Raw genomic sequence first — 23,758 nt, forward strand, 5'->3', positions numbered from 1 at the left:
AAAGCTGCTGCTAGATTTGAAACATTTTTCGCTGATGTTTTAATTTCCATTACTAATTTTTTTAATCTTAGATATTCTTTATGAATCCGAGACGTGGTCGGTTACAGTGGACCTTTAAGGTCAAGCAAGTTCACCCAGAGAACAATGGAGAGAACTATGCTTGGAGCGTCACTAAGATCGAATCAGAAATAGGAAGGGGATCCGCTTAAGAACTATCGTGATTGACGTAGGTATAGAAAATTACTTATCTGAAATGGCAGCGGGCGAGTCACATCGTGCGATAACCAACAGGACCGAAAGGTTCTCGATGTGCGATAGACAAGAAGGTAGAGCCGGTAGATACCCCCCCCCCCTCCTTACTAGGTGAATTGACGGCATAGTCAAGATCGCAAGATGTCTGAGGATGCGGGCAACGCAAAACTGACATCGTGACGATCTCTGTGTTTAGCGGCTGAAAATAAGAAGAAATAATTTAAGCTCTTCACCATTAGCGGCTATCATTTTAAAAACAAAACGTTCATAAGTTATGTAATGTTAAATAGACTTATAATTTATGGGACATTTCTATTAACGTTGAATCATCTGTTGGCGAGCGTGTAGACTATATAAACGGATAGAATAAATTCAAATGATGCTTGTAATTTAAATAAAATTTCACAAAACTAGATAAGTGTACATCGAGTAACAAAAGACTACCTACTGGAAACAAAAGCACTTATAGGACGCTTACCTACACAAACTGTCTACTTTATAAAAAAGTATAAAAAACATAAAAATATAAAAATGTTTTAAGTGGTCCAGTCAGTCGCTAACATATCCAACCATATTATCGCGTCTAATAACAAAATAATAATAAATAATCTAAAACTTGTGTAGATGCGGCGTTTTCTGACTTAACGAAATATACTAAAATATTCATCATAGTACTCCAGACCTTTCTAACTTACCGTATGTAGAAATATACTTCAGGTCTTTTATAATAATTTATGACCCAATCTAGAGTTGCCGTTTTGACTCCCCGCGTAAAACGTGAGAGTATTACAACGCCATCTATTGGAGTGAATGACATATAAATCGATAAAGAAAATAAATAATGTATGGTTATAACATAGCTGTCATTCTATTACTGTCTACTTTTTGCATTAAAAATTAATGACAGATCACTTATAAGAAACATTTCGTTTTGCAGAAAGAACCCGTATGTATAAAATAAATTATTCATAATATTATATTAAGAGCCTTATATAATTCAAGTAATTATAATCTTAAAACCTTTCTTTATAATTGTTTTATAGTTTTCTAACAATACTTTAACTAGTCATTGTTATTTGAAGTCGAAACTGCTTGTACAACTCGTCAACAACTCCGAACAGCTTGAATAAGTCGTATTTTCATTCTCGTGCGAGAGGAGGGTAGGGGAAAGCGGGGTAATAGGAGCCACATAAACAAGAAATAAGATGAGAAGCGTGACTAATAACATTGAGCCTAAATTGTATTATTTATGTTAATTCTAGAATAATAAACAATAATTGAAGGCATTATTTGTGGTAGGCTTATGCATTACAGTGGGCGTCTATTGGTTTATAAGAAGAACAAGAATTTTTTGACAAGACAAGTCAACTTTTATTGCTCGAATTACAGCGACTGTAAAATACCATAATTTTCTTTTTTTTTCGATTGTAAAAAAAAACATTAAGTATTTCCTTTAAAAAAAACCACAAATGATTTTCTGAACCGATAATTTAATCTCATAGGCATATGATATTCTACCCCGATTACTAAGTTTCATTTATACTTGCCTCTTATTTCGTGTACACGTAAAATATGTCAAATAAGTGTGAAAATTCGCAGCGGTTATTCTGGAACAAATGACAAGCGTGAGCTGAACTGGTAATCCGATGGACAAGAGCCGTCAATGAGTCTCTTATATATATTCTTTTGTTTAGATATTTTCGGCTTGATGATAAAAAGTTGACAACTATAGCCACCTCCCATTACTCCGTTTTTCTCTATGTTTAACTTTTATACGTTTAACTAAGACAAACATAGGTTTCTTTATATGTTTAAACTGTGAGCTGTTCTTTACATGTGTACTTGTTAATGTAGATGTCAATAAAAAGTGATGGTACTAAAATAATTATTTTTTATAATTTTATTAACTTTGTTGTATTATAATGGATATTGTATGAATTTTACAGAGTTACGGTTATGACGTATGTATAAAGATTTGATCTCTATATTTCTTATACCTTTAACCGCAGTTATTTCTTCTTAACACTAAGTTAGGGAGAAATAGTTCATAATTTCACGTTAACATAGGGCAAAAAATTACAGCCTATATCATCTTCATCATTTTAGCTAAAAGACATCTGCTGCTAGACGTAGGAATACCCCCTAAATTGCCAATACCTACACTCAGTCTTTCTACGAAAAAGTTTTATTTATTACCATCATGCGACCATTACAATTTCACTAGGAAAAAATTCCATCTCGTTAAACTCTTTTATTATATTTATAAATAAATTTATTGTGTTCGTAGGTTTTCATATAACGTAAGTATTATTTATTTTATTTTATCATAAAAGGTTACATGGTCTAAATGAAATCCTTTGTCTTACAGAACTGAACGAGGAACGTGAAGAATTTATTGTAATGATGTTATAAATTGCATGAAATGTAAAATTGTTTTATTTAGCTCTTTTCGTTTTCATAAATATTGCCAAATATTTCAGCAACACTCGACAAAGTTCCTTGATTTATGATAACAAAATATATTGCTCAAGTAATTTTAGTAAAGGGATTATTAGAATTAAAAAGCTTTTAATGTGCAATACTTAGGAATAGGAAGATTCACTTTCTTAAATGACATAAAAGATCGGTGTGCAATAAACAACATGATTGTTCCACGAGGAATGTGATTACGGAATGCATACTATACTTTGGTTTCTGTAGATGTTGATGCTGTTAGCCCAGAGGCTTTTATAGCATCATCGGTGGTGAGTTCACAGAACTGAAGGGTCCGTGAACCTATCAAATTAAAAAATACTGGCGGCTTGCATTCCAATAACACGATGACACTCGCACGTATGAAACAGCTCTACCCTTATATAGGTGTATAGTGTGATTGTTGTATATGTGGATTGTGACGGCAGCGTGGCCCACTCGGCTGGGGCGGAAGGCGACCTCCCCAATACGTATGTGGCGTAGTGAGCAATGTGCATGTATCGATAAAGATACATATATTTATTCAACTGCTGGAATAATATCATGAAGGGGTCCCACAGTGTCACGACGAATAAGTGGCTCATTGTGGCAATGTTTGTCAAGGCCATATTGTTGCACTTTAGCTGTTACCTGAATTCCAACAATCTATCAACAAGACGATTTTTCTTTTTTCACTTGAAATGTCGAGTGTTCGAGTGTGGCAGCTACGAAATTAAAAACATAACCAACTAGTGTTACTCCAACATATTTATTGATACATGTAATACTAGAACCATTTAAAATATCCTGTCGGGGGATTAACCCGTGAAGGGCGATACGCTTGCGTATCTGACAAGTGACTGGCGAAATTACTCTTATAAGGTAATATGTTGTCCAAGCTATGGTTCTTTAAAATGTGTATTGTACACCACACTTGTCACATCTTTTCATCATCACTGCAAGTACGAGACGTCCACTGATGGTGGTACATTGAAATATGGGGGGAATCCCCATATATTTCCAATAGGACCGGTTCGTAGCGACTTGCATCTAGTATCATCTTGTGGGCGGGCGTCCGACGCTACACTTGTCTCGAGTTTTAAGCCTTGAAAGCCGAGAGGTCATTTGTTCTTCGTGATACTGCCTGCCCACTGATACTTCAACTTGCTAATTCTGTAGACTACGTCGATAATTTAGTTCACCTAGTCGTCACTACATTGATGAGCTCGTAGAGAAATCACGAGCATAGCCTGTACGGTGCTTTGGGTGACTATGACCTCACCAATGAGGTCCGAAGCAATTCCATTTATAGCAACTACTAAAAAACTATATTAAATTTGTTGAAATTGTGCTCCACAAATATTTTCACTACTCACTAGTTAAGTACACCGTGACTCTAACAACCTATGTTTTCGTTTTGCATAGTTCGAGACGATAGACGCGAATTATTATAAATGTATATACTCACATAGCTATATAGTTTTTTGAAAATTTATTTTTGTGAATATAAACTTACCTTTTGTAGTGTTTAAATTACTGAAATCTTGCAATAGGTGTGAAAAAGTATTTTGTTTTCAAAACTGTATTGTGATATTCAAGACGCGTAATTTGAAATAATTCTCTTTCAAAATTTCTGTTGGAGGCAACAATATTTTTATTCAACTCAATTCAGTTTGAAGTCTATTTACGATATGGTTCGGATTTAAAGGGTAATTAAAAAAAAATAACAATATTTATTTATTAAAATTGTAATTGCAAAAAATTCCGTTCTTTAATACAGTTTACATTATGCTACGTAATACAAAATAAAAAAGTGTGAAAATGTCAGTCTATATCACATAATAAAAAGCTAAATGTTCGTCTACTCGCATTAGATATGCGGGTACATTGAACCCTTAATACTAAAGGACCACACGTCCGTTATTACGTTATTCTATTTAGCACTAATACATTCACAGTCAAATTAAATATCGAATAGGGATATAGATTTACATGTAAAAATCGATATTGGTTATCGATATCCGAATCGATTTGTTCCAGATATTCGGAGGTAATTACTAACGATTCAATTACTGCAAGTTTTGATGTAAACATAAAAAAATTAATGATATTTATTCAGTCTTCTAAAGACATTGAAACGTGTACGTTTGAATATAATACAAAATCTGCTTTAAACATAAATGTGTTGCTATATCAAAAAATATTTTTTCCTTGTTTAAGACAAAACGAATATTTTCACACTGAATATCCTCCTCGTATTTTAATAAACTTCTTGTAGTAAGACAGTTCTATGGGTGATGGTATTAATATTGCATCTTTTAGCTTTTACTTTATTCATAAATATTACATTCGTGCGATAATAGACAAGGTAATCTCTAGAAAACTGTTGACTAATGAACAGATACCAAATTTATATATTACAAAAGCGATTTAAAATAAATAAAGAAAAAAAAACTTAAAATATAACACACGTTTCCATGCCTTTTAGTATTCTAGTAAAATGACTAAAACCAAACCGCTACCAAGCAGTTCAACTATAACAAGTTCAAGTAACTTAAGGCGAAGTTTTAATTATTACTTTATATGTACATAGTAACGGAGGCTCTGTATATTTAGATCATTATCATCATCATGGCGTATAGACGTCCACTGCAAGTTCTACGCCTCCGCTATAGATCGCTACGATGACTTCCCATGAACCGTCGGTTGCATGGGCGATGTTCCCGCCCACTCCTACTTCAGACCAACAATTCTTCAAGCTATGCAGATGACAAGGTCCTAGCATAGTCCATTTATCTTATATTTACATATAGCATCTCATGGGAGATTTAATGTGGCAATATCGATAATTATGTCGACATTATAATCGCCACGCTTGGTAGGCGGGGTGGCGATTGAAGTATGGTATTATGATATCGAATTACGTGAGATTGTATCCCGGGAATCAAACTCGCCGCCTACGATCGTAAATCTCAGTCAAGACTCCCCTCTACAGCGGTTACCAGTACTGTATAGTGAAAATTATAAAATTTTCATAGTAACTAAATATACAAAGCCTCCATAATAAATAAAAACTGATGACAAATTTTGGCAAACACTGCATAGCGACATTGACCAATACAAACTTCAAATTTTAATTGTACTCTTATAAATTTTAATACAAAATTGACACGATAAATTATGTTGGCTGTTTCACACGCACGGCACTCTAACTCGCATTGCGCGCACGTGTGGAGCAGCCCTTATATGAACGATGTATTTCTACGCATATTAAACCTAGCCTAATATTGGTCGATTCAAAATCGACATTAAACTAATTCACGAGTAAAGATATTTATCTAAAATTTACTAAACTATTAAAATAATCAAATACAGTACTCGGCGATAAATATTGCACATCGACTTTTGGAAAGAGACAATCCGCTAATATCGGCTTCGTAAAGCATTATCTCTGTCCTACACTACCTATGTGACGTTTTGTCAGTCGTGCGACAGATATAACGCTCTACGAAGCCGAAAATAGCCGATTGTCTCTTTTCAAATGTCGATGTGCAATATTTATCGCCAGGTGTTGTACGGTCATACAAAATTGCACTTTGGTTGTCATTAATACAACTTTTTTTAAGTCAATGGAATTAATTTTATGCCAAAACTGTCAATATAAATATATGTGTTAAGACTGTTTTATAATTTATTATCAAACGTTTAATTTTTAATTTATTTATTTAGACTTTATTTAATCTATTTTATGTAATAAAATATCCTACATAGCTGTCAGTTCTTTGACATATCATTTGCGACTTTTGTTACCCTTTCAATAAGGTTACAGGAAAATTATATTAGACATTTCGTTACTTCTATGTATATGTCAACTATGTGCTCTCATAAATTATAACTACTTCGTATCGATATTCTCAAAACAAGCTGTAAAGGTTTCCCATAAATCAGCGTCAAGTGGCGATGAATCTGGTGCTGGTCTAAACCGAGGAGAATAATTAAAATATCTATGAAAAATGTTTTTAAAGTTACTGCCATTACAGTAAATGTATAATATTATTTTAAATGGCAATCACATTTAAAATACTGACAGAAATTTTACTTTTTTAGGACTGAACTTTCACAGCTATCCAAGTGACGTTTGCAGATTTCTTGGGTATAAGATGGCAGAGCGTAAAGGGCCTAGCCTAAGACCGCTTTTAAGGCAGCTACAGTTTCCGGACTCAGCTGTTACTTATTGTATCGCCTGATAATTTCTTGACGTTGATTTATGGGACAACTGTACATCAAACTAAACACTAAGAAAAAAACACTACAACAACTCTATCAAAACGTTAAATTAAGTATAATGTTAAAGCAAACATTTGGAGATCCTTAAAAACAAAAAGTTATCACTAAAACTATTTATCAAAAAGAGTTACACTAATCTAGGTTCCTATTAACTAACATATTAGAAAACCGTAAAAAAAATCTTTAGGCGTTATATGTTAAATACTAATGACTTAACTACTGTTATTAACCTATAAATGCATAACCTGGTATCAATTAATGTACATGTTACAATTTTTTATTAAAACATTGGATCACAATCAATATGGATACATACAATTGGGGAATGGCACCAAATGCGGGTAGTTTTAATTTTTTCACAACCTTCTTGTAATTTACGTTTCATGACGTCATCGTCAAGTCTGATGTTACCATTTGCGATTTCTTTTACATTGATGAGAAATGTCAACTAAGTATATAAAGACAAACAGACAGGTGGAACAGAAATAACATTTTTGACAATTGGTTATATATGGAAAAAAAGCCTTAAAGAGGTGAAAGTTTGACTCATTTTCTGTCAAGTAATTAATTGATGATATCCCGTATTTAAAAATCAATGTTTCCAGATGTATATATAGACAGAGAGAGAAATTAATTAATGTTACCTATTTCACAGCGACTACTTTATATAGGATGATTGGAAATAAGTGTAAAATCTATACTTTCACCCCATTATTCTGATCATATTGTAATTTATACAGGATGATTAAAATTTGGCATACAAAACATGAAATTGCTACATAAACTACGCACAAGTTAATGAAGGTGCCGATAAAATGTAAGTTATATACACGTATGTATATATATTTTTGTATATACCGATATATCACTTCGATTATTTGTATGTTTGTCAAATGTTTTTATATATCCTGATACAAACTCATTAAATGTAGTATATTCTTAAATTCCATCTGTTTTACCAATTTCCTCACTTGTAATTGGTATATTGATCACAATGTGTGTTTAACTGTATTATTTATTAGCAAATTTGATGACGTATTTGCTATAGAAAAAAAGCTTTTTTATCGCAAAACCCAGAACCACAAGAGGTTGTGAAACGACCAATGTGACATTATCGAACGTCAATATAAATTTAGTGCCATATAGAATAAAATAATCGATAACTGGCACAACACTATTATCGATATTCGGTACATCACTAACCTATTAAACAATTACACTAGATTATTTAATAAAATTTCGATTGTATCGGGACGTGCAGTTGCGTACAAACCGGACGAAAATTCTAATCTAATCCTTACATCTAAGATGGCTATATCAGTCTTAAACGCTAAAATTTTCTATTTACACAATGGCAGTATCGTTTAGCTTTCGATTGTTGCTTATTTACTAATTAAATTAGTTTTACATACTAATCACTATACTATAAAATAATGCTATTACCTAAATTCTAAAGACTATTTGACTTTCGACATTATTTCAACTTTCATAGCGTTCGTTTACCTCCACAAACATACTTAGATACAAGATGGTACGTATTAATTAGACATATTTATCTAATGATTTTACTGCACAATATTCGCCGGAGAGTCTGACGGCAATTGATTTGGCACGCCTTAACCAAGAATGTTATTTTTGGTAAGGTTCGATTTTATCTATCGCAATACCAAGCAGCGAAGAACACTGCGATAAAGACAACGTTCTATCAACCTATATACCCTTTGTAGTAAGTGTCACTCTTTTACAAACCAAATGGCAGGTGTTATATTAAAAATTCGCAAGTTATCATTTTGGTGATTGTTAACGAGATAAAGATGCGTTTATACGAGAGCAAAATTTGCAAGCATTTTCTCATACATTGTTTCTTTTTACATTGGACAAAATTTTTTGGACTTAATTTTTTTTAACTCATAAATGAAACATGTGATCATTACAGAACAAAAACATGATGTCATAGATCACAAATAAACAACGACTTGAAATGTTATTATTAATGCATGAAACCATAAAAACAGGCACTTGCGTATCTTTTGAAAATTTCAATTTGAACGCATCTTTAGATTTTTGTCGACAATTGTTGATGCTTATTATAATCATCAGCCCCTTTCACTTACAAATGTACGATTGAAAAAGCACTATAAAACTTTGTCCGGGGAATATTGTATAATAAACTAGCTATTTTAACAAAATGCCATTACATTGAACCGTTTTACGTGGAAAATGATATCTAACCTAACTATATTGATTCGATGTAGTAATACAATGTTACACTAATTACAGTAAAAACTTTGTAAATGCTTCAAAATGACTAAATTTACTAAGTGCTGTTTGTTCTAATACGCTTGACTACATAATTATAAACGGTTACGAACTTGAGTCAGGTATTTACAGTAAAAAAGTCTAATATTTGTCTTTGAGGTTACGAAAAAAAAAAGAAACCAATATATGGATTCAAAATGGCGCCCTAATACTTATAGAGGGCAAAACTTTCAAATAAATATTATTTATCAACTTATTAATAAAAATGTTATTTTTGCAAAATGTCGGTCACTGTTCATCTTAATAGTCAAACTTTTAAAAGTTAATGTCCCGCCATTTTTTGACATCTGACGTTTACATTTTAATAATAATAAAACTGTCAAAAACATTAAAAATGTATAAGCCAAAAAGCATAAAGTTTTAAAATATAGAATAAAAAATAAATAGCATCCAAATATATTACAAAAATTCTAAAAAATTCTTCCTTCTTGAATATTTAAGTGAAATATTATAAACATGTCAATTGAAAATTTTATCAAACCTGTTATTTACAATTGAAAATAATGTTTGTAAGTCTTCATTTGTGACTTTCCGATAAGTCTTTTATTTCAAGTAGGAGAAAAAAAAGAGAGGGAGTTGAGATTCAACACAACCTTTAGTATGGTTCAGACTATTCTTCCACTTCAGCGGTCTGTGAGTGCTGGGAGGCGTTCTCTGCGGTTATCTCTTGCAGGATGTTGGTCACTTCTTCACAGATCTCCGTAAACTGTGGGCGGTCTGTTGGCGAATGACTCCAGCAGCGTTTCTGTAGAAATTCAAATAATTCAGAAAGTAAATACAGAAGCGCCTTTACACTCTTTGATCTTACTTCTCTTTGTAGACTTGTTTAAAATCTACTTTTGTTAATTTATTCATTAGTAACTCAAAAAAGTCGATACCTATATATAGTAATTAATTTATTTAACAAGAATTATAATTAAATTTATGTAACTGTGACAGATAATAAAAAATAACCTTGTATGCCCATGGTAAGAATTAATTTGTGTTATGGGCCCTATAGATATTTCAAATAATATTATTAGCAAAGATAACAGTTTACTATGTGCAATAAAACTGTTGGGGAGAAGCGGATGTAGGCTACTAAATAGTATGTGAGTTTTATGGTATATCACGACAGTTACATTTTTAAGTCATACTTAAATACGAAAATATAAATAAACGAAATATTCAAAGTATTGGGTTGGAGATATAGAAATCTATTATTATAGTCATTGATATTTCATAAATTATTGATCAAACAATTCCAAATTTATACTCCTTTTACGGAGACATTTTACACTAAAAAAATCTTTTGCTGTTTTTTATCTAGTTCATTCAGTTGCGAGTAACAAGATGTAAAAAATGGAAGTTAATATTGTGAATATTTGGTAATTTACAGTTTTTCTTTTATAAAGTCGAAAATGCTAATCTGGCGGCTAATTGTGGATGATGTATGAACACTTAACGGTAATTTCATGAGACCTCATGGTCACCATATAATTCAGACCTAGCACAAAGCAACTTCTACCTATTTCTCACATTATAACATTTCCTCAGTGATCAAATATTAGGATCAAGAGACGATTGCAAAAATATTCCACTTATTTTCTTCGCTAATTAAGACCAAAACTTAGATGAGATTAAAACAATAAAACCACGCACGCATATTTGACCTAAGTCAGATGACCCTAAACATTTTATCATAGTCTTGAATTTCAGGCAAAAACAATGAATTTCTTTCTATCTAATCTATTATATTATTATAAATATTAAAAAATAACACATTATTTCACTTTTTTGAAAATTCTATAAAATTTAGTGAATTTTTTTGAAGCCAGTTTGTTAATACTGATCGACGTTTGAAATTCAGGGTAATTTTTTTTAAACATAATACCACAAAAATGGAAACGATGAACTCGAGTAAATTTATCGAGAGCCACGAATAATCCTTCAAAGTGCCGCATGTGGGTCGTGAGCTGCTGGTTGATTACCCCTGTATTAGATTATCAGATGTCAAATATCTAATAGATTTAAGCGTTATCTTGCGGAAGTCCATCCTAACTAAGAAAGGGACTAATATATAGCTACTTCCGTTATGTATATATGAATAAAATAAATACGTAAATATATTCGCAGTCATAATTCATATTTATTTGTATACACTTAGTAACTCACAAGTAAAGCTGCAAGTCTCTCGGGCATGGTGGACGGGGTGACCCACTCCTGCTTTCCAGTCTTCAGTCTCTCCAGGACAGAGTTGTCGTTCAATTTAGCGAATGGCAGCTCGGCTTTAGTGTAGATCTGAAAAAAAAGTGTATTACACAAAAAGATATCAGAGACAAAATATATTGAGCAGACCACTGAACAAAGGTCCAATGTAAATTGTTAAAGTGGCATATCTTTCTCCATTTTTTCTAAAACATCTCTTTTTAACCAGAAATAACTAATATAATAACTACCGCCACTGATAATTTCGTGAATTTTACCTTTTACCTATTTCCTTGTATAGTGTTCAACCTACGAAAAATCATTTTGTGTAATATGTTTTAGTACCTAAAGACGAAGGTCTACGACCAATATGTTTTCAGTGATGATTTACAGTGCTGAAACGTGGTCTCCCTTTAGCAAGCTCAAAGTCGCTCAACAAGCCATGAAGCCATTAAGAGGGTAACCGACTATAGTCCAACAGATTTGCAAGTTGAAGTACCAGTGGTCAAACCATATGCAGAATAGTTCGCTACTGGAGCCTTAAAGATCTTAAGTAGAGACTACGGGACCGGCAAGTATGACATTCACCTACAAGACATTGTCAAGGACGAAGACTCTGGTTGCACACCGCTTCCACCCAGACCTATAGGCAAGAACTGTACCCAGCTGTGGACGTCCTATGGCTGAAATTATGATGATGAAGTGTTTCATCTCAAACCTACTCTAAACGAGCAAAACTGTACAACATGATACTTTATAAAATTGCATTCAGCACATATACAAAGTTGGATATTTGTTATTGTTAGCGGAGACACTTTTTAAGTAATACATTTAATCAGCCAAACAGATTAACAGAAACAAAATAAACCATAAGTAGGAGCATAATAAATTTTTCCATGAGCAATCATTTATAAATTTTAAAATTAAATATATCAAATCGACTTACCTCCCAAACTGAAGCAGCGAACATGTATACGTCTGACTTTGTGGAGTATTCTCCTTCCAACACAGCCTCCGACGGCAGCCATCTTAGCGGGATAACCTTGAAATCATCGAAAGAATATATTTATAATTACTTACTCCTTACAGTACAGGATATAAAAAGAAATCACAAGTTATAGGCAAAAATATTAAGTATAAAAGGCGGTTGTGTTGCTAAACGCTATTGCTTTTAAACGATATATTTATATATTTTTATTTCACATTTTTTTTATAAATATCTATTAAACATTCTTTTTTTCAAGGGCATATGCCCCCACCTAGAGGGAGGCTTACTCTTGGTCGCCACTCCAGAATCTTTCGACCCCAACGGCCACAGGTTTCACAAGCAATATACCTATTAACCTTTAGTATACTACATACTACATGTATATCATCTTTAGATTTCCGAGAGAAACAGTTGGAACAGGCGTCCATCTTCATTTTTTGAGGACCTTAACGCCAAGGGAGACAATGTATCTAGTTAAGACTGCGCTTGCCGGATGGTCTGGAGAAATGAGGCACATTCTAGAATCTAATAGCGGTTACAGCAAATTTGTTTGATTCTCTTAGATTACATTGATAGAGATAACTTTTTATCTTAAATTTGCAAGGATTTACTTTCGTTGTACGTTGGTCTATGAATTTTTAAATATCTATGTATATGACTACCTAAGATTATCTTTATTTTGAATAGCATACAAAAACAAGTGTTAGTGTCTTTATATATTCCAAATCGATTTGTACCATTACGTAGTAACCGCACGTAGTTAAATTTATTTTAAAGTTTATAAAGATTTCAGAATGTAAGCTTATTGTTTTACATATTAATAAAATAATTTTAAATTTATTAAACTATATCTTGCATTTTATAACAAATACAGTGGTTAGGTATTTGATGTTTATAAAAGGGTTAGTTGTAATTTCCACATATTTACATTAATTTTTCATTATTAGTATAAGGGTCGCTTGACACGTCATAAGCCTCTTCCATCTTATTCCAAAGTTCTCTACCAGACGTTGACATTTACGCAACTTTTATGACGTCATCAGGCCAACATTTGATTGTAAAAAAGAATCCAGTTCATTGTAATATGTGACCGCCTATCGTTTTTTGCTCTTTATATGTGACCTGCTAACTTGCACTTTACCTTTAGTGCATATTTGACAGCATCTATGGCTTTCGTTCTTTAAGACAAGTTTCAATTGTTAAGTTTCATTAAGACAGTATAGAGGAGGGAATTATAATTGTGGTAGATGTATTTAACCTTCGTATTATGACATAAGTGATCACTGTAAATGATTCTATATGACAATAACATAAATAAATATATAAAATATACCTGGTCATGTAGCTTGAAGTACTCGTGGGAGTGTGGGCCGCGGGTGAGAGCAGGGAAGGACAGCTTGAGGTGCAGCTGAGAAGTTATCACGCAGTTACGAGCTGCAATGTCCCTGGAAAACATATGCTTAAATTATTATTTAATATATATATATATATATATATATATATATATATATATATATATATATATATATTATATAATTTAAATAGTTATTCATCGTTTCAACCCATAAACGCCCACTGAAAGGCATAAACCTCCTTCAAAGAATCGCCACGCTTATCAAGCTCGTTGGCGATCTCTTAAAACTTATTTTAATAAGCAGTGGCAAACCTATGTAATTTATGCACAAAGTGTGAATTATACAGGATTGCATCCCGGTAATCGAACCCGCGACTTATGATACCACTGCACAAATAAAATAAACACTATGAGCTACTAATATGTAGATTTTATTTGATTTTATATTTGTGTAGTCTAAGAATAATTATAAGTCAATATTCAAATAATGGTACAAACCAAAGTGTATCTTAAATCTAAAGAGACACGGCATTATTTGTCTTAAAAATATAGACAGATGTCAAGTATACTATGAATCTTTTGACCCAAAGCAAAACAAAATCAGGAAATAACAATTGACAAACACTACTTTGCAACATTTACGTCAAGATGTTTTTATAAAATATAATAATGACATACTTATTAATCACAATACTCACAGTAAACTAACTTAAGAAAGTAGACACAAAAACAAAAAATATATACTCAAAATGTGTTTTTGTGTGTTTGTTAGTGCGCGTGATTGCTTTTATGTTCTTACACAAGCAAGTGTTTTAAGTCTTGTTTTTGTGTATGTGTGCAAGCAGACTTAATCAACGTGGAGCGCAGGTCTTTCATAGGCCACTTACCCATAATTAAATGTTTAAATTTTGACAAAAAACACTGAATAATAATATTGATATTAGGTAAATATTAAACTAATATCAAAGCCAACAAACAGTGCTAAAAATAGATCCGCTTAAATCCAAACAACTGGTGAAACAACAACTTCACTTATTATTCAAATGTACACCGGACCTTGTATGACAAAATAGTGTGTAACATTTTACAGTTGTATCAACACTTATTGCTTTCAGTATTAAGTGATCACAGTAAAAAACTTGGAAGTAATTTTGGACTCAGGTTGTATTTGGCACCCTCTCGCATTCAGTTATATGTGAAAGATATAATTATAAAGTAGTTTAATTTAATAGTGATTATAAAATTGTCATAATAAATTATGAAATCGGGCTCCATTGGCACGCTTTGAAGAACTTTGATTATTACAAAATAGAAAAAAAGAGACTGGACCACTTTGGGAATTAAAGCTGTAAATGGTCCTTAATTCAGACGATTTTGCGCTGCGAGAAGTCGCTGTATGCAGTACAGCGACTTCTCGCGACTTTGTCTCTCTATTAGGTCCTCGTTCCAACTAGTGCGGGGCCTACCCGCTCCGAGTGTACCTGGCTGTGGCCACTCCAGAACCTTTTGGTCCCAATGATTCTTAAGATATAAATTTAGAATAGTTATTTACCTGTGCGTAGCGCGCTTGGCGGCGAGGCGAGCTGCTGCAGCCGCGAGGTGTGTGGCCAGGAGGGCACGGTGTTGGGGCTGCAGTTGTTCAGCACGGCGCTCGCTGCGCGGCACATATGCCGGACCCACGCGTGCAGAATACTCCGCATCCTCTTCCTCGGACCGCGTTGCGATCAAGAAACTCTTCAGGTCACCCTGTTTATGAAGTGTAGTCTTATAAACAAGTTTGGCTGTATCAGATCCTTTTATTTATCTACGGATTTCCTCTTTCCTAACTTGATTTCGTAGATACCTCGAGCAGAGCTCTCTTTCTGGCTTGTTCAGCGACTGTGTGGTCTACCTGGGGTTATCCAGGTGATGGGACACTTACCCAGTCGGTGTGCTCGAGGAGCATGTAGTGAGGGTCGGCCTCGTTGCAGAGGCCAATGAGTCGCGCTACGTTCTCATGACGCACGCGGCTGAACAGATCAAGCTGTCGTCGGAACTCGGCGAGCTGCACCTGGAAAATTAACATACAACTTTATATAGACCGTAATACCAAGTAGGAATATTCATCTTAAACTATTTTAAACCAAATTATACTATTTTTTTTTAATATCATATAGTCTTTATTTTATATAAGTATTGTTTTGCGTACCGAGGATTTGCTATATGTACCACAGTAATAATTACTTGTATAAAGAAATAAATAACTCTAACCTCGTCTTTAGTGGTGAGAACTTTCACTAAAACCGGTTTTATCTGCGCTTCAGTTTCTGCTTCATCTTTACTGCGCAGCTTCCTGACCTGGGTCATGTCAATCTTTGCCATCAGGACGTCGCCAAATTCTCCGCGACCTGCAATAGAAATCTTGTATAATAAAAATATAGTTCAGACTTCAGCGTTTCACTTTTTTTTACGCTATCTTCATATCAGACGATAGACGTTCACTGCAAGTCATATGCCTTCCTCTATATTTCGCCACGACGGTCTTATACTGTCCGCACCCAGCGACTTGAGAGCTTAACTGTATCGTTGGCCCACCTAGTGAAGATGCTCTAATGGCCATCGGTTGCATGAAATAGATGCCCCGCTTACTGCCACTTAAAACGAGCAATTCTTCAAACTACCTCGGTGACTTCTGTTCCTTTGGCGACCTTCTCTTATACTCTTAAAGGTCAATTTGCCCCACAACTGTTATATTACAAGACACGTAGAATCTAGTTCACAGACCCTTCCGCTCCGTGAAATCAATACCGATGAAGCTGTAAAAGCCTCAGGGCTAAAAGCATTAACATCTTCAGAAACAATACAAGACAGGTAAGAATGTAAATAAAATGTCACCTAAGGTGATCTGTTCGGTGAGCAGTGTACGCGGGATTGTGAGGTGCTCGTACTGTCCAGACTTCTTCGACGCCCTGGATATACCGGACACTTCTGAATTGTCTGCACCTGGAAGTAGTTAATCATAATTATTTAGTTAACTGTAATATTCGTGAAATATTACATCTATCTTCGTAAAAGCAGCTAAACTTTTTAAGCATATGCGTTTCTCTCTATCTCTCTTTCCCTATGTATCCATCTATTTTATCAAAGCAAATTCTATTAGATACAACGCCTTAAAACCTTTTACAAATAATGGAAAATAAAACTTGCCACTATCTCTGTCTAATGGCAATAGTCTGCCATTTTGCACAGCACCGCCATTCTGCGTCTTCTTTTCTTCCTCTCCCTCTTCGACCAGTTTCTCCCGCCCTTCTTGCATCTCTAACTCCAATTTCTCTCCTTTAATAAAATAACCAAATTGTATTTTTACCCTTTATGCACGAAGCAAATTATACTTTTATTAAATGATGAGATAAACTAATACTACAAACAATTATTTTAAAAAAAAGCTGTTTTCTGAAAGATTTACAGATTTTTCCGTTCTTCTTTTGTAAATGTCTGTCGTGCAACAAAATCGAATATAAGAAAAAATTACAATTTTACAATAAAATATCAAACATATTTTTTTAGTAAAAACTGAGCAAAAGATTGCAAGCAAACACAAAAATAAAACTCCACTCTAAAAACGTTTATGACTTTTCAGCCATCTATCCTGCACGCTATGTGATCTTAAGACATCTTGAACGATAAATTACACAGTTACGTACCCCTTTGCCTCCTCTTCAATCTCCTGCGCCTGCAGTACACCATGAGAGCCAGAACCAGCAGCATGTAAGCACCGGCTACGGATATCGACACCAGCACCGCCTTACCAGCCACACCTGTGGATTCTGATGGTGGTAGCTCGCCTTCTAATGACAAAAGATTAGGTTTCTATTAGGCGACTATAAAGAGCAAAGCAAACTCGACGGGAGAGGGTATGTCCCACCAAAAGTGACTTCTATGGTACTGTCACTACTGCCTGAGAGAGAGCCTTTACGATAGCGAAACTCAAGAGACTTGGAAGGCTGCCGAGCTCTTAGATCGCTACGGCTCACGCTCCATGGAGTGACTACTATTGAAGGCCACCGAAGGGACCTCGGCCTATCGCCTAGCAATCCGATACAAACCGCCTCAAGAGGTTGTACCTCAACTTGGTCGGTTGCTATTGCTCCTCCTATCACTGACATGCTAAAGTGGCGAAGGAAATTCCAGCAAAGCTTTTATCTAATATAGTTTTGGAATTTGCGTCCCCTGTGACATACAATCCGGCCTCGTTTATCACGAAACCGGTTGATTATAGAACGGCGACGATGACGATGTAGTGTACGTTGCTTGTCTTATTATTGTCGCGTCGTCTGGAAACTCGAGTATGTGTCTCGATTTCAGGACGGTTCGGTGTTTGCATGTTTTGAAGGTCGTAGCACCTAAAATCAGCGAATTGCAGTATGCGCGGCGAGGCAGGGGGATGACGGCCGCTCTGGTCCGTCAATCCTCTCCAGCCCCTACCTCGCCCCTCTATCGTAAGGCGCGGTACAGCACTTTCGGTATCACAATAATCGTACGTATGTGCAAATGATGAACTATGTAAAAAATACATTTAGTTATTTTTATACAAGTATGAGTAGAAATACGTGTTTTCATACCTGGGTGTACAATTAAGACCAGCTCATTCCGATCCAGACCGGCCGCACTGCCCGCAGTACAGCCGTACCTATCCGAGTCTTGTTCTATTGCCTCGCGGATCAATAAGGAGCCGTTCTTTAAGAGAAGCAACCTGAAAACCAAGCAAAAACGTTAAAGATCATCATCGACCTTTTAACTTTAGGACGTCTACTGCTTTATATAGACCAGCGAATCAATCAATTAAGAAGAAGAGTTCCCGGGCTATATAGCACACGGTGCCTTTTGGAGCCTTAAGGTTTTGGAGTGGAGACTTCGGACCGGCAAGGGCAGTGTAGAGACAGCCTTCGTAAGGTCGACAGAAGACGCTAGATGAGGGCCGCCAAAAATGTCTTATTGAAAATCTATGAGGTACTAACTGAACTTCCAGCGGCTACCAAGATGATGACGATGATAACAGCGTTTTGCCACACCAGACTTTTTAATGAAATAAACAACAAAATATACAGTAGAATAAAAAACACTTGTCGACACGAATGTATCGACAACGTCATATGCTTATCTCGACCGCAGAAGTCTCAGCGCGCGAACGACAATCGAATCAGTTTTAAAACGCGCCGCCCTTGTGTCCGTGTGCGACGTATTGCTGCACTCACCGGCGAAGCAAACCGATCATCTCCCAGCTCCTATATCGATTGAGCTAAAACATCTTCGGATAAAAGGCTCACAACTTTCTCCAAAAACCGAGTAGATAACAATAAGTCAATACAATACGTCAGGCTATGCATCTGACGTAGATTATTTTTAATTTTTTAGATTCGAAATCCGCGAACCCTGAGTCCGAAGAAGCTGTAAAAGTCAGAACGGCTAACATGGTCCAGTACCAATCGAATATATCCCAGAGTAAAAGATAGGTTAAGAATATTCTGAACATCTCGGTTGGTTTAACGTATCGATCTTAAACATTTGGAGATAAATTAATAGATATTTTAAATTTAATATATCAATAATTTAAAAGTATTATTTATACAAATAGTAAGTACCTTGAAAATGTGGCATTGGCTCCTCCCTCCTCGTCAACATCGAGTTCTGAAACAAAAGTACACTCTGTATTTATATTTTGAATACTGTGTTTTGTTTGTAATTCATCAAAGTGTTCACTTGATAGTAAGTCGTACTGTTCACTCAAAACAAAAGGAATGCAAAATATATTTTCATAATACAAAATACTTTGCAATTAGTTTTGCTCTAATTGATATTGAGATATATTGTTGTGGTACTCTTAAATGTGAATAACAACACCCACATCACATTGTTTGTCTCAACAGCCCATGTATTTAGATTTATTATTGTCTTTATTTTAGTTTATTTATACATGATTTAATAGGACTGGTGGATCAAACGTGTCACGTGGGTATGGGACCTAAAAACCTATCCATTTCGTCCCTAAATATGTTCAGCAATTTTGAACGGTTCAGCTGATCTGAGAATTTGTGTTTTTTTTAATATTTGACCCATTTAGAGAAATTTATATTACTAATTAAATAATAAGTCTTCTGTACCACGTAATCTTAGTTAGTAATTACTGTATAACCAAGTTTGATCCACCAATGTTGCACCCTGTATATAAGAATGTAATGATTTATTATCCTTCAATTTTAAAGTGATCAGTGTTTGATGACAGTCATGAAATGAATTCAAAAACATTCAAATGACTTAGTAAGAAAAGGATCAATATTTAGCCACTTCCGCACATGCAGTGGTAGTCGTACAATGAATTGCACCGCCCACCAGCCCGCCGACAAATGCGTATGCGGCAAACAATGCGAATCACACAGTGACGGAGAGAGATAGTAGAGGGGTGAAACACGTGTTGAGTAATTTGATGGTGGCGGTTGTGTGTGGCTTAATATTGGTCCTTTTCTTACTTAGAATGGACTTCCGCGAGGTAACGCCAGATTCCAATAAATATAAATGACTTAGTCTCAAATCGGATGTTAAATAATTTTAAGTTTTAGGCAAGGACGAATTATGTTAACTAAAAATCTTGACGATCGACATTGACACTAAGAAATGGTCGTCATACTACAAGATGGAGCTTGATAAATCTTACACTTTGGCTTGAAGGAGATAATTACTTTCATTCCAAGAATGGTATGCTAGAAAATAGAGAGCATCTTCCTTATAAATTATTTTAGTCACCTTGGAGAACAGAGTTATAAAGGATTCAGAGGTAAAGGGTGCGATCAGTCATAAGTAAAAGCCCTTCTTATCGTTGAGAATCTGTTCCTTAGTGCTACCAAACATAGGGCAGAAGATAATTTCCTTATAGCCTTACAACAGAAGCGTTTGCAATACAACTCTTTCTCGTAATGGTAGCTTCCAAAGCCGGCTACCCACGCAACCCCATTATGGGTGACAAACACAGACAAACATTCATAAACACAGTAACTTTTCTAAGATCAATTTTTTATGAAAAAATACATTTTGATGTCATGTTATATCTCTAAATTATCTTGTAATAATATTAAGATGCTTATGTAACAGAAACCTGTAAACGATAATAAGTATAAGAAAGGAATTTCGCTTCCACTTTGTTAGGGATATCTTAAAAGTGACCCAAAAGAAACCGTCTGAGTTTATTGTGTACGTTTGGAGTTTGGAGCTATAAAATGAAAAATTAGATTATAGATAAGTTCAATCTGATTCTAGTTTCTAAAAGATTGAGTTCTTCGTCATTCTTCTCATGAGGTACACATGTGGTCACTGCAACTGATTCTATTGTAGATAATCATGATCACCAAAGATGACAATGACTGCTGCACGCTGACCGCGACGACTCGACGTCGGTCTACTTAGTGAGGGTCCGACTAACACCGCATCAACCGGCTCTGTCGCCAATTTGCATATGCTTAGACGAGCAATTCTTCAAACTAAATCGATGACTTTGATTCTCTTGCGGATCTCATTTCTGGGTGAGTTTGAGCCGCCTTATAAGACCTGTGGTAAGCTCATCGTATGAATAATAATATAATTAAATTTCTCTTTTATAATAATTACTTACGCTGTCTATTGAGCACGGTCAGATTACGATCCCAATGGATTGTCGGCGGAGGATCTCCTGATGCCGTGCAGTCCAACCGCACCGTCTGCCCTACTGACACATGTTTCTGCTGCCCGGACTCCGGCTCGATGACCCGTGGCGACACTAGGAATAGATACTCATGTTAGTTTGATAACCATCTTACAAAGTATATTAAATATGACAATGAAATAGTAGTGTATAAACATTACATTGATCTAATTTGAGAGCAATGTATAATGAATCAATGTTTCCATTGGTCAAGTCGTAACTTGAAAACGACTTTGCCAACTTCATTTATTTTTAAAAATAAGTTTTCCAACTTTGTAGAAAGTTCTTATGGAAAAATATATAAAATTACGCATAAACATAAAAAAATTCTCATGAAATATGATGATTTGAAATTGGCTTTGGACAACAGTTATAACTTCGCGCGTTAGAAATTTAACAAATTATATCACCATTTAAAAGTCACATTGATCAGCATTTATTCATCACTGAATTAAAATACTTATTTGACTTGAAATTTAATCAATAAATAAAATGACTTCTGTAATATTACATTTACTCATATTTTCTATTAGAATACGAAAGGGCAATTACTTCTATGTAATCTCGTTTCTAGTTTTATGCAGAAGTAAGATATTTTATAATAAAAAAACAAACATAAAAGCATTATAGAGGTTAAGGAAAGTAGTGATATAATTTTTTAAATAAAAATATTGCATAACCTGTAGGGAAGTTGAACCACGTAAAGAAAACTTGCGATTATTTACCAACAACGTCCAAAGTGATTTTAGCGGTGATAGAGTGGTCACCGTCCGTTGCACGACACGTATATTGTCCGGAGTGGCGGCGTGCCGCCTCTGTCACCATTAGAGTGCCGTTTTGGGAAGTCACTCCCTCGGGGAGAGGATCCTGTTCGTTCTAGAACATGTAAAAAAAACTATCAATAATCGGTTATATTAAGTTATGTTGCCTTGTACACCAGCATCGAAACGTAAGCTATACTAAAGTTAATAGTGGTGAACAGCAGTATTGTCGTCTTGTATTTAGTACTTATTTACGATAACGGGTTACGAGTTCGATCGTGGCCATAATTAGCGTAACTTATCATCATCATCATTGCAGCCGTAGGATTTCAACTGCTAGACCCTATACGTCACCCACAAGGAGGACATACAACCTTGTTATGGTTCAGAACACGCTGGATGTAGGTCGCCTCCAACCGATCTTATGAAAAAATCTATAGAGGGCGCCTAAGTCCAGCTGTGAACCTCCTACGGCTAAAATGATGATGATGAATTTTTCCATAGATCCTCTAATTCTTAGACTTGAATTCGTAATATTGGAATTATTAAAGAACTATAATTATATATATTTACATTGATAAATATTGTTACAAATATTACTAACCAAAAACCATTGTACTGTTGGTGATACTCCACCAGCGACCTTGCAATGCACCTTTCCAGAGTTATTCAATTCCAGCTTCCTATTATACGGCTCAGGTTCGAAACGGAGCGCGCCATCTGTTGATGAAAAAAAGTTTAGTTGTTTGGAAATAATCGTCTTTCACAACAAAAAATCGTATATATGATTCAATTTAGCGCGATCTATTTTAAAAAAATTATCGGAATGCATTTTTATTAACTTTTTTTACACTTGCATATGTCATAACGTAGATAAGCCTTTCTTATTCGATTACTGGAAATGGTGACAATTTTTTTTACTTTTAAGTCTTATTTAATAAAGGTCCATTTGGCGGGCTCAATTTTGAATCCAATTGATAAACAAGAACAAGAATAGCGGTGTAGCCACGAGTTCCATTCATTTTCAACATTCCACAATCCCGGAGGTACGTCATATCACATGAACTTACGTGGTACCTTTACATTGAGAAATATTATTTTCTTTTTAGTGCAACGATACCATTCTACCAACGTAACTCGCCTGTGGGTCTAGTTTTTCGTAAAATCCTCTCTACGAAATCGAATTGTAGTCCTGTCGAGAGCATTGGGTAGGCCAGATATTCGGGTTATAAAGTTCCATGTCGGCCGCTTCGAGATGACGAAAATAATGAATAATAAAGTTAAAATTAGTTTTTCAATTTCAGCATCTATGGGACCTTAGTATATGGTTATGTTTCACACAGTTTCTGCCGGACAAACCCGATCGCCGTAGAAATATTAGCGCCATCGCTAAAAATAGAAAATTTCTCAATACGAGCCTATGTTACGATTATAAGTCGTAAACAATT

The 23,758-nt window shown here is 34.8% G+C and overlaps 1 protein-coding gene across 1 annotated transcript; it reads right to left on the reverse strand.

Moving 5' to 3' along the window:
- Positions 1-9,681: 9,681 nt before the first annotated feature.
- Positions 9,682-23,697, reverse strand: LOC137924868 (tyrosine-protein kinase-like otk). Its single transcript, XM_068768250.1, has 16 exons — positions 23,670-23,697; positions 22,915-23,030; positions 22,275-22,425; positions 21,481-21,624; positions 19,460-19,505; positions 18,440-18,570; positions 17,522-17,665; positions 17,025-17,153; positions 16,713-16,820; positions 16,089-16,225; positions 15,760-15,888; positions 15,391-15,584; positions 13,818-13,929; positions 12,443-12,538; positions 11,464-11,589; positions 9,682-10,054 (listed from the first exon to the last, which is right to left on the reverse strand). The coding sequence occupies exons 1-16, from the start codon at positions 23,695-23,697 to the stop codon at positions 9,920-9,922; spliced, it is 1,926 nt and encodes a 641-aa protein (XP_068624351.1). The 3' UTR covers positions 9,682-9,919.
- Between the last annotated feature and the right edge of the window lie 61 nt (positions 23,698-23,758).

Source organism: Battus philenor, unplaced genomic scaffold (assembly GCF_028537555.1).
Source record: "Battus philenor isolate CCGP_79_NKW_IND1 unplaced genomic scaffold, ilBatPhil1.0.hap1 SCAF_25, whole genome shotgun sequence".
Taxonomy (NCBI): Eukaryota; Metazoa; Arthropoda; class Insecta; order Lepidoptera; family Papilionidae; genus Battus; species Battus philenor.

What these genes read in the sequence shown, in the direction of transcription:
- LOC137924868 (XM_068768250.1), bottom strand. Translation starts at nt 23,697, where the DNA reads ATGGCGCTAATATTTCTACGGCGATCGG. An exon ending in AATCACTTTGGACGTTGTTG is followed by an intron (nt 21,625 to 22,274) that starts GTAAATAATCGC and finishes ATCTATTCCTAG; the next exon opens with TGTCGCCACGGGTCATCGAG. An exon ending in GGTCTTAATTGTACACCCAG is followed by an intron (nt 17,666 to 18,439) that starts GTATGAAAACAC and finishes TTTTGTCATTAG; the next exon opens with AAGGCGAGCTACCACCATCA.